The sequence below is a fragment of the Phocoena phocoena genome, chromosome 12 (genome assembly GCF_963924675.1).
Source record: "Phocoena phocoena chromosome 12, mPhoPho1.1, whole genome shotgun sequence".
Lineage (NCBI taxonomy): Eukaryota > Metazoa > Chordata > Mammalia > Artiodactyla > Phocoenidae > Phocoena > Phocoena phocoena.
Window position 1 is genome coordinate 38,238,309 of NC_089230.1, and position 19,593 is coordinate 38,257,901.

Genomic DNA, 19,593 nt, shown 5'->3' on the forward strand with positions numbered 1-19,593 from the left:
AAGTCCAGGACCAGAAGGCTTCATGGTGAATTCTACCAAACATTTGAAGAAGAATTATTGACAATTCTTTTCCTGAAGAATTGTCTAAATAAAAATTATACCAGTAATAGTAGCACTTTTACTCTAAGTAGCAACTGACAGTCTAACACTTTTCCGGTTGTGCCCATCAGGCCAAAATGCCAAGTTGATAGAATGAATGGAAAGGGGTTACATTTTGGAAAGAAAAGTAGTTGAGACTGCCAGAATTTTCTCTTAATAATTGGCTTTCCAAAATTAATGTATCCAAGTACTGTGGATTTTATTTCCTTCATCCAAAAAGTTAATGTACAGCAGTAATACATGTGCAACTATATGTATGTAAAATATATGGATAATTATAAATGTAAAGCCCCAATATTCCTTCCTTGGTATTCTCTCCATTTACGCCCTCAAGAGGATGACTCACTTTCACTCTGCAGGTTCATTTTTCTTGTCACTCCAAGCCACATTATGCAAATATTCTAATGTGCTTCTCTCCTTCAGGGGAAATTTTTAAAAATGTCATAGTATTTTATTTATTAAATAAATAATTAGTTTAAGTAAATTTAAATAAAATTGTTATTTTATTTTTCTTGTTCCATTTTAAAAAGATTTAAATGTTTAAATCTTTAAATTTAAAAAGTTTTTCATATAAGGTCATCTATTATTTTTATATATTTAACCAGTTGGAGGATGAGCCATACCTATGACCTCTGACCTTTTATTCACGTAATTGATTATTCTCACTTCAAGTTCAAGAAAATGAATTCTGGTGCTCAGAAACATAAGTAGGAAAAGGTGACTCTCTCGATAAGGGAAAAAAACAAAGAATGTCTGCTTATTTACCTTGGCAAGTGATTTTTGCACAACTTTTTGAACCATTTGAATGCTGTAAAGTCAACTGGTTCATTACCTGAAATATATCCAACCAGCTCTCCTGCCATCTTCAAATAACATCACAGGACCTTGTTCTGACTGACTATTCTCTGTGTGACCTACAATATGTTCAGCCTCCTCCAATTATTTCTTACTTCTTTCAGTGCAGACTCTTCATGTTGGGAAGCTTCAGGGAAGGACAGAATAATGAGGCACACATAGCAAGGCATAAAAGAAAGATTAGATAAAGACAGAGTGACACTATCAGGAATGTGGGGCATTGTATTTAGCATATACAAAAGACAAAGGATCACGAAAATGAAATGATGACAGAATGAGGCACAGAATATGTATGCATTTATTCTGTGCTGCAAAGAGAGAATGCCCTCTGGCTCATTTTGTGTTTTTACTGTCCACTCAGCAAACTTTCTTTGTGAGCATCAAAGTCCTATGGGAATCTTGCCAAGGAAGGGTTGCAGAATCAGGACTTAGTCATAAAGCATTGAGTCATGCATTAGTGTTTGTATTGCGAACTACAGCTATTTTAAAAGTATACCTATAGAAGCTTATAAAGCATAATTGCTTTTCTTGTTGACCTAAAGGGAATAAGAGGTGAGAGAGAGACAGACAGACACAGATATAAACACAAAGAGAGAACGGGTGTGAAATTACCAGATAATTATCTGAGGATAATGTACACCAATGTTGTGTATCTGGTGGGTCCATTCTAAATGACTTTTCCACCCATGTAAGGTTTTAGTTAATGGGACAGGGATTCCACTTTATAGTTTGGTCTAAATCATCTAAAACTGAAACTTACAAATTTGATTTTCTTGGCATTTTGAAACCACATCTTAAATTGTTTTTTGTCAATAACAATTTTTGAGTGTTAGTATAATATTCTGGGGATATCTTAGTCACTGAGGCTCCAAAGATGAACAAGACAAAATCCCTGTCCTCAAAGATCTCACAGTACTTGGGAAGGAGAGCTGGGAAAGAGTAAAAGTGAAGTGGCCTCCAGTGGTGACTTAGACAAAGCAAACCAAAGTCTTCATCCAATCAATGGATATCTATGATATAGGTATTAGTACATGAGCGCTCAGGAGATATTTATTCAGTTATTCAGTCTAATCTCAGCCACAGATACATCAGCTAAGTGTCATTTCTCCCATTTCAGAAGGTGAGAAAATTAAAATTTAGAGTGTTTTAGATGCCTCACATTAGACCATTTGGTTTTTAAATAGGAAAATAAATTTTAAACTGAGGGATTTTTTTGTTCATTTGGTTTGTGTCTGTCTGTTTTTCTCCAGCTGCAGTGCAAAAAATGATCTCTTGCTTTGGATGAAATTGGGCAATTACTTGAGAACATCATCACCTTGCCCCTCTATTATGCATGAAAGGATTCCTCAGTTTACAACCAAAGATAACACCGATTTAGAAACTCAAGCAGAAAAAATAGGAGCATAGAGAATGCATGAGGTTTCATAAACATATGAACATGGTTCAATAAGAGGAAGGAAAATATTAAACAGTCCATGGAATATTGAAGGAAAGAAATGTAGGCAGAGATAAGATGAAAAGTTGTGGGGTAGAGGCTGTCGGGTGTTGGTTCTCTGTGTAACTTCATCCAAACTCAGGACAGTTTTGTCTTTTGGAAAGCTGTGAACTGAAGACATTTCAAATCAAACTGAAAGATAAGCTTGTCTTTCTCACAGTTGTGTTTACCTGTGTCACAAAATAATGTGTCCACAGCAGATGAAATCAAATGCTACCTATTAAAACAGACCTCTTATTTGCAAAACACTTTCTCTTAAGACATAGTTAAGAAGAAACATGTGTTCCCTGATGGTTCTTCCAAATCCCAAATTGTGTAGCAAGCTGATTGGAGTGACAGTAGTGCTCTACCCCATCCAATAAAGCCTCAGGCAGAGAACAAAATGTGAAAGTGTGTGTGTGTGTGTGTGTGTGTGTGTGTGTGTGTGAGTTTTGCAAACCATTTGTTGTTAAATAATACAATGAGGACACAGTAAAGTGTAAATGTATATATGTATGTAATTATAATAGTAGTGGATTTTCATCAAAAAATGCAAATGATTACTCAAATGATATAAAAATCATGGGTTTAGAATAAATTTATGAATGTTACTTCATTTAATACAACTTTAATTGCTTTATTTAAATATATTTATATTTAAATATATTTTATTGAACATCTTGGTAGAAAAATATAAGAAAAATCATTTCAAATATCAGTAAAGAGACTAACATACACTGTTGGCTTTGTGTCTGATGCTCAGTGCTTCACACGTAGTGTTCAACTTCATTTTCACAGCAATCCTTTTTTTTTATTAATGTGAAAATTGAAGCACTGGAAGTGAATTGCCCAGGTCACACAGCCACCTGAGGTAGATTTGAGAGTCATGTCTGGCAATATGACCTGCCTCCTTTGCCAGCAGGCTTTCCAGATTCCCTCAGACCAGAACTCACATACAATTGCTTAGGGAAAACAATGCTGAAGTTCCTTGGTATATTTTATATAAATAGGTTTGGTCACCTGCTTTTAAATGTAAAATCTTCCCACGCCACTAAATATTGAATACTACTCCAGCAGTGAGTGAGATAGCTATCAATTTTCTATCCATGTTCAGTATATTTACCTAGTTTAACCAGCTTAATTTAGGAAACTGTTTATACGATTCATGATTTAATGACTGGCTGGAAAAAAATAGAAACCTCAGTGGCTTTATCGTTCATGCTAATTACAATCTTAATGACTGTACCTATAAGATGTAGCACGTGGCTTACTGTGTAGTTTTTATGCATGAAATACTTTAAAACTTTCATTCTGTCTGTATCAACAGTAGTTATAGCAGTGTGCGTACAAGTGTTTAAGGCTTTGGAGTTGGAATAAATCAATATTCAAAGACCAGTTTTTCCACTTACTAGGGAGTACATACTTAGACAAGTATTAAGCCTCAGTATTATTATCTGTAAAGTGGGTGTAATAATAGTATTTAGTTCATAGAACTGGTAAATGAGGATTATATAATTGTTCATTCTGTTGCACAAATTTTGTGCAACAGATATTTATTGATCCCTAGTCTGTGCAGAGCACTGATATAGACACTATCATACAGCAGAGAAAATGAAAATTCACCCCAGGACTCATGAAATTTGTATTCTACTGGGGTTAGAGAGCTAATAACAATGAATATTTAACATTATGTAAATAAATTATAGATAATGCATATAATACACTTACTTAGTACCATATATAAAATACAAAACATCATTAGTTGCAAAACCAAGAATTATTATATATATTTTTTTTTTTTTTTTTTTTTTTTTTTTGCAATACGCGGGCCTCTCACTGTTGTGGCCTCTCCTGTTGCGGAGCACAGGCTCCGCACGCGCAGGCTCAGCGGCCATGGCTCATGAGCCCAGCTGTTCCGCGGCATGTGGGATCCTCCCGGACCAGGGCACGAACCCGAGTCCCCTGCATCGGCAGGCGGACTCTCAACCACTGCGCCACCAGGGAAGCCCAAGAATTATTATATTTTATTACACATATAAGGCTTCTATGTGCTGAAGAAGCAATTTGATAATGATAACAAAAAAGATTGGGAAAAGAAAAATCAGTGGCATTCAGCTTCTAACTTGCAAAGTATTTAAAGTGGAGATATTCTTAAAAGAATGCACATTCTTGGGATTTATATATTGCATAAATTTCTTTCTTTTCAATTTATAAAGACAGAACAGAGACTCCTAAACAAAGTTGATCCCCACTGCTGCCCTTCTCTAAATCAAGCACATGCATGTTGAAGTTTTGGTTGGCCTGCTTTACTTGAGAACACAGTGTTGATGACACTGAAAAATCATTAATGAAGCTCTCCTCCCCAGACCCACCAGCAATTAACATTTCATAAGTGAAATCAACTGCCTGGAAAAGTCAGTGCTGCATATGAAATGGCAGGCTGTCTGCTTCAAACACTCATCTTGGGGATTGCTTGATTCTATGTTTCTGCAGTGCTTGTGAGTTGAGCCCAGAAAGAAGGGCTCAAGTGAAAAATGTTTATGGAAACCAATAATAATCAATGGTTAAAAATATTTAGCAGTATAGACGGGGTGAAAATAAAAGTTCCCGTTCTCTTTTCCCGGCTTCCAGATCTCAGTCTTCAGCATCAAATACTGCCCTTAGTTTCCTGAAACTTCTCAATGAAGACTTTTGACTAAACTTAAAAAAATATATATATATATATAGACATATATATATTGTTGTTATTTGACTATATATACATATATACATGAAATATGTCTATATATATTTTTTTTTTGTCATTTTTATAGGACTAAGAACAGGCATCCATACGTGACTCAAAAATTAAAGACACACCTCAGTAGAAATGCTGTCTACAAAACGAGGGCACCAAGTTCTTAGTGACCAAGTAGGCTAATAAAAGAGATGTCCACCTTAGAAATCCTCACCTATCAATTCCTGCTTTGCATATTCAACGGTGAATTTCCCGTTCTGTAAGAACAAAAGAAAATTACCTTGAGAGATCATGTAATTTAAGTTCATGAGCATAATTTTAAAATAAGTAAGCTTTTTCCACACATCATTCTTAATTCTTACATCAATTTTACAACATTATTTTCTCCATTTCAGCAATGACAAAATTGAGACTTGAGGATTTAAGTAATGCCCAAGGTCACAAAACTAAGTAAATGAGCTTGCTTAAAAAAGCCAGAGTATAGATCCAAGAGGCTCCTTTCCACGCTTCCCAAGAATTCATAACTTGTGTGGTTATCATGTTAGTGTTGTTTACGTAACACCAAAAGTCAGTAGTTCTCACATCGTCAGAGGGTCCGCAGCCACGTGCATGCTGAATGATCATGAGTGGTTATAAAATTTCATGAACAAGGTAGAAGTTGGTTCTGGTTGTATTGTGCTCATAGCTGATAAAAGTATTCCCCACAACTTTTAGTTTTTTACAGAAGGTCTTTTGACAAACATTAAGTCTAAAATGATTCCACTTCAAGATTACATGGCAATGTGATTGACAGGGGAGAGAACCAGGTGTAGAGTGAGAAGCAAAACTCTTTCAAATTAGACAGCTCTACATGAGGAGCAAAATGCCTATGGATCCCGTCCTAGGACACTGAATGTTTATCTCTAACTCTAGAAGCATGAATCAGTTTTTCTAGGACTACAGATACACAGGAGGGAGCATTTCATATTTCTCCATATTTTTTGCTCTATATTTCGTTGTCTATATTTGTTTTGTTCAGTCATTCATTCAACAATATTTATTGATCATATACCACATGTTAGATATTTGACCAAATGCTGATATTTGAGTAGTACACAAGGCACAACTCTTGCCCTATGGAACTTAAAATCGAAAGAGGGGATACAGACAATAAACAAAAATTAATTAAAAATCATATAACGAAATTTTATACCACATTAAGGCACATAGAAAATATTAAAATAATGTATGTCCTACCCGGTTAAGTGAATGCGTCAACTAAAAAGAGAGAAATATGTGCCAGGGAGTGTGGAAGTGCAATAATAGCGCTGATATCACTTTTTACAGGATGTGCATTCAAGTGGTACGGGAAGTAGGGTGTGAATGGCTATGGAACTCTCTATTACATAAAATTCTGCAGTTAAGCAAATGAGCTTTATAAAAACTTGTAACTCTAGGAAATAGACTGCATTAGGCCAAGACCCAAATAAAGCTGGTTAGCACTACCCCTGACACAAAGTCTGTACTCAGTAATATCCCAACCACAAGCTCACTTTTTCTGCTGTTTGAAGGGAGAGGAAAAATTGTAATGTACCAGAGCCCTTCTGTTAATCAAAACAAGACTTTATGCCGAGAGAGGAGAACTATGAGGCCAAGGCAAAATTGTTTAAATAAGAGGAAGGACTGGGGAGCATGAAAGTATCAGTTATTGCAGTTGTTGGGGTAGTGTCACGAGTATTACTTGGATAGCTCAAAAAACTATGTATTTATCCTATACTGATATTAAGTTAGAATGCAGAGTTTCTAGACAAAAGCCATTGTCCTAGGAAATAAGAAAGCACAATACTTTATTTTAATGTGTTTATACTATTATACTGAAGTTAATCCAATTTATTTTATAAAATTAATAACAAATACTACTAAAAACAATAATTACACCAGTTTGAAATGATTAAATTAACCACCAGGTGGAGCTCCATGAATTCAACGTATGTAGTCAGAAGTAGAAAATCGCTTAAATTGGTCAAATTAGGAAAAATTACAACACATTTTTTTTCTGAGCCATTTTGGCTAATTACCTTATTTGCAATACTTAGAGAATTTATGAATTATAAGAGATGGGCTCTTATTAAAGACAAAATGCCAAATTACTTGATTAGTATAAAACTTTTTAGCAAACTGGAATTTAAACCAATGTCCTTTGCTTAAATTACTTTATAGTTTACTATAAATACATATTCCATTGTATACTGATAAAAGTATATAACTATAAGTGAAACTGAGGACAAATGAGAAAAGTCTATTAAACCTGCCTACTATTCTATTTAGTACAGATTTTTTTAAATGCTTATTTTTTCCAATTTGTTTGTTTGTGTGTGTGTATGTGTTTGTCTCACCCCAGAACCTGAAATTAAAAAAGATGAAAAGATGTCCAAAGCAGGTAAGGACACTTTGTAAGATTTACATAGAAGTATATATTCTGTTTATAATGAACAAGGCCAGTGTTACAATCAGGCTGTGTAAGGCCTTGAAATGATGAAAACATTGAAAAAATACTCGTGTATTCCAAATATTTTAATTGTGATAAGCCATACACAAAAGTATGCTAAAATTAATATAGCTTCTGTTTTCTGTTAGCAAATTTCAGATACATTTGTCAAAGCATTGGAACTGTTAACATATGCTGCTCCTTATTTATCTACCGGGCAATTGAACATTGTTTACAAAGTGCTAAGGGGACAATTTCAGTTTCAGAGAATTTAGCCAGATTGTGACAAATGCCTAAATCTTATTCTTATAATTGGTTGGACCTTATGGAATCACCTGTACTCGAACATCTTTTACCTCAAAAACAGTAGTTTCATACAGTTCAACATAAAAGATTCAACTATTTTCTTTCCCGCTAATTAAATATCCACATACTCTTTGGAGGAGTAATCCATTGCCTTACTGACCATTAATTTGAAAATTGGAATACTTTTACAAGAGACTTCCTGCAAACAGTTTCTGCGAGAAAGGAAGACGAGATTAGCTGGTCACTTTTAAGACAGGTGTTAAAAGTTAGAAGAAGAAACATCATAGAATAAAGTGCAGGGGAAAAAAAAGACTAAAATTCCTGAGGAAAACTCCAATTAATTACAGTCTTTCTAGGGCTAACCCTATACCAAATATTTTATATCTATATGAAGATATTTACATGTCTGTATCTACATACACAAAAGAAAGTTATATCTATATCTCTCCCTATAGTGAAAGTGATACTATGTACATGCATTCATATCGTTGGTGTTAAGATATTTGCATATACTAATTTTCACAAATTTTAACCTACATTTAAGTAATTCTTGCTTCACCCTTCTGTGTATAGGTTAAATAGTAACCCAAATTATTGTCACTTCTACGAAAAGTATTGTCAACATATCAAAGGGGATTGTTTAAGTGTTTTTGTATTTTTAGTGAATGAAATAAACATTTTAAGTGACTTTATAAAATCTGAAAGTATGCATTCTCTGGAAGATAAATGGAAAAATCAACAATTTTAAACAGTAAGAAAAATGCATGTTAAAGACAAAATGATACATTGAGTCTTAACATCTAAAGTTATAATTGAACTTTAGATATATCTGAAGAAAAGGAAAAACTATGTTTATAAATTACTTTACTGCTGTTAGCACCCTTACTGGGGTCAGCAAAAACTCGCTGGCCAGATGAAAGGTGCATGATGTCACCCCTTCCTGTAAGCATAGCATTGTATTTTATGCTTTATTTTACTTTTGGTATATAATGGAAAATAGTAATATATGCACTATAAATTTCCTATTATTGGTTGACATTAAATAATTATGCCTGTTTTTATGTTATATTTATTTTTCTCTTCCTAAAAGGAAAGAGAAATCAGCACTAAGGGCTATTTTGTTATAAAATATAATCAATTAACAATTTATTGACAACATATATTAATATCACTGCCATATGTCTAGAATTGTGCTTGTTGATACAAAGTTTAGAAACAAGTGATAAGATATTGTTTCTGTCCCAAGAGAATATGATCAAGGACATAGACATGAACTATTGAAAGATGGCTACCAGATAATTAGTTACATTTGTGAAGAGTGCTCTAGGAGTCTAGAGAGAGGGGACATTCCTGTAGTCTGTGTCAATCAGTGAAAACTTCAGGGAGATGACGGATTAAGCTGGGATTTTAGGAATATGCAAGAGCATATAAGCTGACTTCTGCCATGCTTTATAATCACCTTCCTGCCTCAGATGCAAGAGCATCTGAGGCAGGAAGGTGATTATAAAGCATGGCAGAAGTCAGCTTTATAGTAGAAAAACATGAATTTGACTCTCTTTGCCACTTGCTAGGGGTGTGACCGAAATTCCTTAACGTTTCTGAGTTTTAATTTTTTTGTCTATTGAATACTCACCTGGTAGGGTTGTTATAAGAAATCCAGTTGATGTTTGCCATTTGGTTCAGATTCAATAAAAGGGAGTTCTATTTAGGAGTTAACCCGGAGGCAGGGATGAGCATGGCATAAGCAGGAGACAGTGAGGAGAGGATCAAGGACCAAAGGAGATTCCAGGGGCTGGAATCTGTTTCTGTTCCATGAGGAACAGAAAATGGCAGGACTGCAGCAATGACGTCTGCCCATATGAGTAAAAGCTTACTTTTATAGTAATCTAAGAGTTATAAATGTGGGAGAAATTGATAGGGAGAGGTAGAGAGGCAGCATTACGGAAGTGAATTCTGTTTACTTTAAATATTATTTATAGCCATGACTAATATTCTGTGTGGAATTATTAAAAATTAAGTTTTTTTAAATATCACAGGACCTAGCAACCCATTGAAGAATACTAACAGCATCTTGTTATATACCCTTTCAGTTATGTGAATACAACAATCACAGTCATACTCTCTGTACTGTGGTATCACTGCTTTTGTAATTGTCAAGCTGTTTCACAGGAAAAGGCTGGAAACTGATGACATTAGCTATATGTGACTCTAATGTCTCAAGCACGAAAAGATGAAGAAGGTGATGAAATGTAGAAGTTGCAAAGGAAATGCAGGTGGTGTGGACAGAGGTGTCCTAGAGACACTAGGAAATCGGGAATATTCACTCTGAATCCTCACACAAGGTTTTGTATCTATGAGCTTAGAGGTTTAGAGTTAGAAGCCAAAGGAGAAAAGGATTTCTTCAATAAACAGAAACAGAGAGAGAAAAGAGAAGGGAATGAAAGGCAGCTTCTTGGAAAAGTAAAAGAACTGGTAAAAAGGAAAGTGTGTTACCTGAGAGATTGGGACACACAGTGTATCAGTATCCCAAAACCCGGACACTTACAAGAAAAAGTAGAAAAATCAGCAGTCTTAGTGTCTCAGGAAAGTCAAGGGGCATGATGACTGAGAAACAGCCATTATATTTGACAAAATTCTGTCATTTTGTGACCAAGTGGAGAGCATTTTTAGTAAAGTGGTGGAAGTAGAAAGAAGCTTAGAGGAATTAATAAGAGAATTTATCAGTAATAAGTGGACACAGAACAGCAACTACTTTTTTCAGGAGTTTACAGTTAAAAGGAGACAAGGGCTTCCCTGGTGGCGCAGTGGTTGAGAGTCCACCTGCCGATGCAGGGGACACGGGTTCGTGCCCCGATCCGGGAAGATTCCACATGCCGCGGAGCGGCTGGGCCCGTGAGCCATGGCCGCTGAGCCTGCGCGTCCGGAGCCTGTGCTCCGCAATGGGAGAGGCCACAGCAGTGAGAGGCCCGCGTACCGCAAAAAAAAAAAAAAAAAAAAAAAAAAAGACAAAATACTGTATTCCAGCAGGTGGAATCAATGAACTAGGCTTGTCGTTTCCACGTTTATGATAGGGTGGAGCATTCCAGGGAGAGGAGGAGCATGAAATCCGGAGGGAGATATTAATTTGGAGACAACTGCCCCAGATATGACAAGTGTTGGGATACACACTATAGGTGGAGGACGTTAGCTTAATTATGAGGAAGAAAAAAATTCTCCCCTGAGCTTTGTAAAAACAATGAAAGGATAGATTAAATTAAAGCTGAGTGTACATGAGGACGCTTCTGGCCAGCAATCTTTTCTCCTAAAATCAATTCTGCAAAGGTGACCACTAACATGTCCGTTGCCAAACCCAGGGTATAGTTTTCTCGCTTCATATTACACTGACCTCTAGATAATATCTGACCATGTTCGTCATCTCTTACTCCTCAAAAAAAAATTTTTTTTTCTTTGACAGAAACGAAAACATTTAACCCACAGAGTTAAAAATACAACAACAACAAAAGATGAATACAATTCAAAAAACTGAAGCAACATTGTAGCAATTAGTTATTTTTGACATGGCATACTATTAGCCTCTAAATTCTTTGTTTTTTACCCCCTAATGAAAACGATGGCAAACAGGGCATGCATTTCATTAGGTAATTGGAGAATAGCTAAGTGTTCTTTTTGGGAAGCAATGGACATTAATTATAAGTAGTAGTGTAATTAAAACCAAAAGAAGACTTGCATGAGTAATAAGTAATAATTTACTTTTCTTATTTATCAAGAAAATTGATATTCATAAACAACATCTTCAGAGTTCTGTAACTGCATTTCTAACTGCCTCATCAAAATCTTCACATTGTTAATCTGCCTGGACACCACTTTGTTTTACAATTGAACTCAATATCCCTTAACATTCTCTTTTCCTTTTGTTTCTTATCCCAAAAAATAGAATTCAGTTACACTGACTTAAACATCCGAGTCATTTGCAGCTTTCCCTTCTCTTTCAGAACCCAGCATCCAAGTACGTACTAAGTTATATGTTTACCAAATTTGGTCTCTCCTTTTTTTCTCTCGGTAAAAAGACCCTAGTCTAGTTCTCATCATCTCTTGCCTGAATAAATACACAAACCCATGACTTAATCATCTTGTTTCCATCTCCTCTTCAAAGATCTACCAGAAGCCTATGCTAGTTACATTTTCTAATTGGGTATGTGTAAGGGCACAGTGTTAGGTTCATTGCCACTGCATTATACGGCCCCCAGCATATTTCTTCATGTGGCTTCCATTTGTCTAATCCACCACCACAAAGACATTTTAGAAAGATCACCAATTCTGTGGATTTTCGTCTATTCAGTGACTTTTCAATATTTTCCTTTCATGTCAGGTTCATATCAAAAACATCTTACCTGTTTAACTTCCCTCCATTCTTTTTTTTTTTTTTACATCTTTATTGGAGTATAATTGCTTTACAATGGTGTGTTAGTTTCTGCTTTATAACAAAGTGAATCAGTTATACATATACATATGTTCCCATATCTCTTCCCTCTTGGGTCTCCCTCCCTCCCACCCTCCCTATCCCACCCCTCCAGGTGGTCACAAAGCACCGAGCTGATCTCCCTGTGCTATGCGGCTGCTTCCCACTAGCTATCTACCTTACGTTTGGTAGTGTATATATGTCCATGCCTCTCTCTCGCTTTGTCACAGTTTACCCTTCCCCCTCCCCGTATCCTCAAGTCCATTCTCTAGTAGGTCTGTGTCTTTATTCCTGTCTTACCCCTAGGTTCTTCATGACATTTTTTTTCTTAAATTCCATATATATGTTTTAGCATACGGTATTTGTCTTTCTCTTTCTGACTTACTTCACTCTGTATGACAGACTCTAGGTCTATCCGCCTCATTACAAATAGCTCAATTTCGTTTCTTTTTATGGCTGAGTAATATTCCATTGTATACATGTGCCACATCTTCTTTATCCATTCATCCGATGATGGACACTTAGGTTGTTTCCATCTCTGGGCTATTGTAAATAGAGCTGCAATGAACATTTTGGTACATGACTCTTTTTGAATTATCCTCCCTCCATTCTTGGCAACTTACTTTCCCACCCACCCCTTTTCTCTGTCTTTAAACACACAACATGAATTATCCACCCTTGGTCTGTTTGCACATGTTTTCCTCTAGCATATCATGTGATAGCAATGTTTGTTGAATGGGTTTCTTCTAACTTTGTGTCTCAGCTCCTATATTATCTCTGCTGTGAGCTGTGCAGCCTTTTCCTTCTCAGAGGAGACAAAAAATCACTCAAAAGCCACCATAGCCACAGCAGATCAACAAAATTATCCTCATAGAAAGGGAGGCATTGGTTAATGATTATTTTAAAAAATCTATTTTTGACATGTCTTGCATTTGCAGTATAGCACACGCAGAGATAGTTTTTTAAATGTAAAAGACCAACAGAGGCAGGAGGGTTTAGAGAGAGGAACTCTAGGACAATAGGTATGGAGTGATTTACAACAAATCACTTAAGTTCTGAGTCCTTCATTCTTTACCTATGAAATAGAGTTCCCATCAACAATGTATTCCACGCTAATCTAACAGACTTATTGTGAAATCACATGATATAATGTATGTGAAAGTGCCTTCAAGACCTATGAAAGCAGAAAAAAATAAAAGGCTACTCTCCATATCCTTGCTATTCCAAGGGTGGTTCACAAAACAGCATCAGCATCACCTGGTTGCTTGTTAGATACATAGACTCTTAGGTCCCATTAATAACTGCTGAATAAGAATTTGGATTTTTACCAAGACTCCAAGGTCATTAGTATGCACATTAAAATTTGAGAAAGAAAATTATACAATTCATAGACATCTAAGATTGCCCTTATCTCCAGGGAAGAAAAATATATCAAGCTTCTCTCTATACATTTAGCCAATGCAAAGTGTACATGTGATTTTGAATGGCTGTTTTCTAACTAGAAGCAAGGTCCTCACAATAACTAAGCACTGGTTGACATTGTCCATCCACTGTCTCATTTGGGTGATTTCTGAACTTTGGTCATCCATGAAATGACTGAGGAATCAACCCTTCCTTTCTTGCGACACAGCACAGACAAACAGGCATTGCTTGTACCTGTGTGTTCATTTGAGCTTAAAAGGAATAAATCCACGTATTTTGCTTGAAGTACCTGTATGTCAAGGGTAAACTGTCTTTTTTATTTTACCAGCTGGCTAAGATATTGATACAACAGGTGAATGACTTAGTGAAAGAAAACAGGATGCCCTTACACCTATCAGTCATCAAAGTATCTCTGGCCTATATCTTTTAAATAACTTAGTTCCAACTGGTTATTCTATTTAATTTACATCTATCATAGTATAAAATAAATACAGCTCAATATCTGTTTAATATTTACCATAGTGATCCTGCAAGAGAAATATGTATTAACCTTATTAACTGGATCTTAATAGATTATAGAGAGAATTTACATTCTCTCTTTCTCTCCCTCCCTCCTCTCTCTCTCTCCCTATTTCTCTCTCACACACACACACATACATGTTCGTGTGTGTGCATGCACACACACACAATACTTCATGTACATCTTTAAGTTAACCAGAAAGCATTGGATATTTGAATATGCAGGGCTCCTATAAATTGTAGAGATAATTAAATCTCAGTTTCATTAACTAAACTAAGTTATAGTAGGATCAATGGCTAAGTTTAGTTTAATAAGTATTTATAGAATTTCTACCATGCATTAAATACTTTGCTAGGTTTTAAACTCTCAAGAAATATATTTTATCTGGGCAGAGATGAGTAAATAAAGAGCTAATGCTAACAGAAAAAAGGAATAAGTAATTAAAATCAAACAAACAAGAAAAAGTTGTTCAGCGTGAATTCTGTAAACAGAGGAAAGTTTTATTTTTCCAGCCTATTGGTTCAGAGAAAAATTCCCAAAGGAGAGAATATAAGAGTAGTCTCAAAGTATGGGTGAAGATTAGCCAAGTGAAGAAAGCCTGGGGAGGATATTGCAGACAAGAGAGAGTAGCAGAAGCCTCAGCTAGAGGAGGGAAGCAGTGAGGAACACTGAGAGCCACCAGTGTTTCACCTTCACTTCAGCAAAAGGTCTGCGTGGAGGATAGGAGTAGGTGAGGCTTGAGAGGCTGTGTCCCGAGTAAGGGTTGTGTCCTTCTTCCTAAGGGAAATTGGGAACAACTACAAGAGTTTAAGGAAAATGAGATACAACTTAAATTAGAATTTCAAATTGCTCGGTCTGGTTAATTACAGAGACAAGATACAGAGGATGTCAGTAGTTTCAGGAAGTCTGTTGGGGGCAGGAGACTATTGCACTGATACCTCTAGAGTTATTAGATTCTCATAGAGCACTGGTAGGAAGGAGAAGAAGAGACCTATTATAGAAGTATTTAGGAAGTAAAATTGCCATACTATGGAAAAGGGAGTGGAGTGGAGAAAAATTCAGGATAACTCCCAGGTTTCTCTCTTGGGATAGTGTGTGGACAGTAATGTCATTTTCTGGGATTGGAATTTTCAAGAGAAGTGCAGATTTAGCAAAAGGAAGCTATATGTGTTGTGTAAAGTTTTGACATATTTATTATACAAATTTTTGTCGAGCAGTTATTATATTATAGGGGATATTGAAACGGAGCAGGACCCTATGGTCCTGGGCCCCCATGTCCTCAGCCTGCCTTTTGTCTGTGGAAAAACTTTAGCCAAAGAATAAGTTTAATTAGAGAAGTGAGAAAATGCAGAAACAAAGGAGAACAGTCAAAAGAGACCAAATAACAGTTTAATCATTAAGCAAAGTCAAGGACCTTTAGTTCCTCCTTAAGGACTACAGATAATATTCTGAGCCATATCCTGTGAGCTGTCTTATAGATACTGACACCCCTACCAGGAGGAAGAAATTAACTACATGATGACCAGGCTGTAGCCATGACATAAGCTGCCACAATTCCAAGAACTGGCCTCAGAGAAATGGGAACAAACCCTGGAACTAAAGACTGACTGTACTTAAAACAACCAAGATGATGCCGATCACACCACCACGTTACTGATTGCAAGATGGCTGTCAGAACTACCTGTGCTGTTCTGCTCCCTCCCTCCGCCAATACAAGCCTGAAACTCCCCTTTAAAATCCCCTGTCCCGGGGCTTCCCTGGTGGCGCAGTGGTTGAGAGTCCGCCTGCCGATGGAGGGGATACGCGTTCGTGCCCCGGTCCGGGAGGAGCGGCTAGGCCCGTGAGCCATGGCTGCCGAGCCTGTGCTCCGCAACGGGAGAGGCCACAACAGTGAGAGGCCCGCGTACCATTAAAAAATAATAATAATAAAATTTTTTAAAATAATAAATAAATAATAAAATCCCCTGTCCGCTGAACAGCAATTGGGAGTTGGTTCTAGGACAGGAGAGTCCACCCTCTCCCCAGGTTGCCAGCCTCCGAAATAAAGCAAGCTTTCCTTTCCTACCAACAATGTTCTCTAGAGAATTGGCTCTCGAGTGGTAAGCAGCCAGACCTGGGTTCGGTAACAATTTGGTAAGTGCAGACATCCATTGGTAAACACAGTCAAGTTCCTGTCCTCCTAGAACTTATAATCTAATTGGGGTAGAGGTGCAGGAGAGACATGTCGAATTAGAGGTAGAGGTACCTGTGGGATGTGCATTGAAGTGTGTTTACCAGGCAGCTGGGGAGAAAACACAGTAGTTAATTCGGAAGTTTCCAGCAAAGATGTGCTGGCTTAAATGATGAGAGTTATTGACATCTACCGAGGGGAGTGTGTTGGGGAGGAGCAAGGACTGAGGAAGCTACCAGGAAGGACACTGATATGTAAAGAGTGGATGGAGGGCGAGAGGGAGACTCTGAAGGAGTTAAAAAAAGAGAAAGAGGAGAAATCTCTTAGAAGTTCGAGACATTGTCTCAGAAACCATGGAGGAAAGAATTTCAAGGAGGAGGAAACTGTCAAAATGTCAAACATAGCAGAAATTTGCAGTAAGATAAAGACTGAAAAGTATTCTTTGGAATATATAATATGGAGTCACTGATGATCTTATGAGCAATTTTGGTGGAGCTCAATGGGTGGAAAACCAAATTACCATATTTTGAGGCCTTTGGTTGGAAGTCAGAAATTGGGGCTAGAAAATATACATTGTATACTTTGTATACATTGTAGACTATTAGTTTAAAATCTTGTCTGAAAAAGGGAAAAGAGAGTGCATTTAGTTAGGAAAACAGCTGGGCAGAGTAAAAAGAATGGGAGCTGTGACATCAGGGAAACGGTAGTTTGGTTCCTAATCTATCAACCAGAGATTTCACAGCTACTGTCTTTACAACTTTACAGGGTTACAGTATCTATAAAGGCAATACATGGAAAAATGCTAAAAACTAAGGCATACACTAATTCCATTGTTAAACACCTGAGAGATAAGGGAATTTATGTTCATAACACCTAAAGGATTTCATTTTGTTTAATTACCATGGAGATCAAACAATTTCCTTTTCAATATAGATCTCTCATTTGTTATTTAAGTTTACTTGTGTACTCTTTCCCTACTTGTGTAATAATACTACTTTTAATTTTAAAACCTTGAACTAAATCCTTCTGCCTTTAAAGACATATAATTTTATACAGTTCAGCTAAGAGTAAAAATCAATAACATTATTGTTATAGAGATTTCCTTTCTAACTGTAAAGGGAGAAGTGTTACTGCAGTATAAGTTATTTATTACACTTGTATTTTGAAAAGTGTTTTGCATAGAAGACTAGCCATAATTATTGATACATGAAAGAGTTTTGAGGTTAAATAAGTCTGGGAAGACCTCTTGGAGTTCATCATAGATATGAACACATTATGAAAATCTGATAGTAAAAAACCTGCTGAACGTTTTTTCACCCAATGTTTCTCATATTTATTCAACCATGGCATCTTTTCTGTAATATAATAGTGGTGTTCAGCTGAACACACTTTGAAAATTGATGTCTTACACATTTACTTACTTAAAAGATTGGGGAAGCGATAGAGCAAAGATGATAGAATTTTTAAAATTAATAACAACATATATTTTAAAAAAGAAGAAAAACTAGATAAGGAAGACTGGAAGCAATGTTTGATTGTGTTGCAATTAGGATGATGAAGATATGCTAACATGAATAATAAATTTATGCCCAGGCATTGCTATCTCAAAATTTCCTTTTATTTTTTTTCCCATAAACAAGAAGACAAAAAATTCTGTAAATTCTTGGGGGAGGAAGCAATCATTCTCTTCTGGGATAAAAAATTTATTAAAATTATGCTGACATGGAAAATTGAGTAATTGCTGTCAAGTGGCATTGGTGTTAAATACTTCATAAGTATCCCTACAGATAGCCATGTAAATGCAGTAGGTCAACCATTGTTTCTATTATAAACTAGTGTTTGCCGATTAGTCACTAGGTATGTGTCCTTACAATATGCTGAGAAGGATTATTACCACAAAGAAACTTACAATAAATCAAGAAAATTGAAATAATTTTTACTATGTAAGTCCAAGGGCATTTATTGAATGCCAACTAATCCAAATCCTGGAAAATGAAAAAATTAACTAATATTGGTGGAGCAATTAATCAATTTAATCAAGAGGATTTATTCACATACATACATAATTGGATCTCATAAAATCTTGTGATTTAGGTTTCATTATTTTGCCCAAGTTACAGGTAAGGAAGCTGAAATAAAGATGAAATGAATTCCCAGGTTACAAAATTCATAGGTGGGATGACCTAGCTTCTTTCAACATATCAATGACCACACTCGTATACTCAACTTGATTTCTAAGGCAGTGAGCAAATGACTTACAATGTCACAAGTTGTCCTCTTTGACTTCAAGGTAACATAAAATGTAGTGTACCTTCCTTTTGTCAATGTATCACAGATATAGTTTACTGCCAAATTTAGAACCTCAAATATAATATTATCATTCTATTCTAAGAAAAATATAAATAGAGATGATGGGGGCAGCGGTGGGAAAAAAATGTTGGAGTGGTGATACACCTATTTTGAACTGAACTGATTATCTAAGTAATCCTTAGATAAATCTGGATGATACTAATAACAAATCAGGGCAGTAGACCATATGTTCCTTAGGGCAGGATTTTTGTTGGTTTATTTCATTCTTACTTGTGCCTAAAATAGTTTCTAGCACATAGTAAGAGCTCAGTAAATGTTTTTGAACAAACAAATGTAGTAAGAGTTTAGACCTGGAAGCCTGTCTAATAATTTGTTAAAATGAGAAATTGAGCTCATGAGGGTTACTATAAATGTTAAAGTATTCTATTTAAAATGCTTAGTCTGGTTCTGGGCACAAAATAAACTTTTAGTGTGTTAGCTATAAATTATGCTAATAGGTTCATGAGACAATTTTTAAGAATTAAAATTTGGGGGCCTCCCTGGTGGCGCAGTGGTTGGGAGTCCGCCTGTCGATGCAGGGGACGCGGGTTCGTGCCCCGGTCCGGGAGGATCCCGCGTGCCGCGGAGCGGCTGGGCCGGTCAGCCATGGCCGCTGAGCCTGTGCTCCGCAACGGGAGAGGCCCGCGTACCACAAAAACAAACAAACAAACAAACAAACAAACAAAAAAAAAGAATTAAAATTTGGTACAGTTTTTCAAAATCTGAAAGAGATGA

At 36.2% G+C, this 19,593-nt stretch overlaps 1 protein-coding gene across 1 annotated transcript in view; it reads left to right on the top strand.

Annotated features, from left to right (window-relative positions):
• The window catches only part of TRDN (triadin), a 372,809-nt gene that overhangs the window by 298,156 nt on the left and 55,060 nt on the right, over positions 1-19,593 (top strand). Inside the window, exon 24 of the mRNA XM_065888711.1 lies at positions 7,546-7,584. Within this exon, the coding sequence (XP_065744783.1) occupies positions 7,546-7,584 (39 nt within the window). The remainder of the gene's footprint in view (positions 1-7,545; positions 7,585-19,593) is intronic.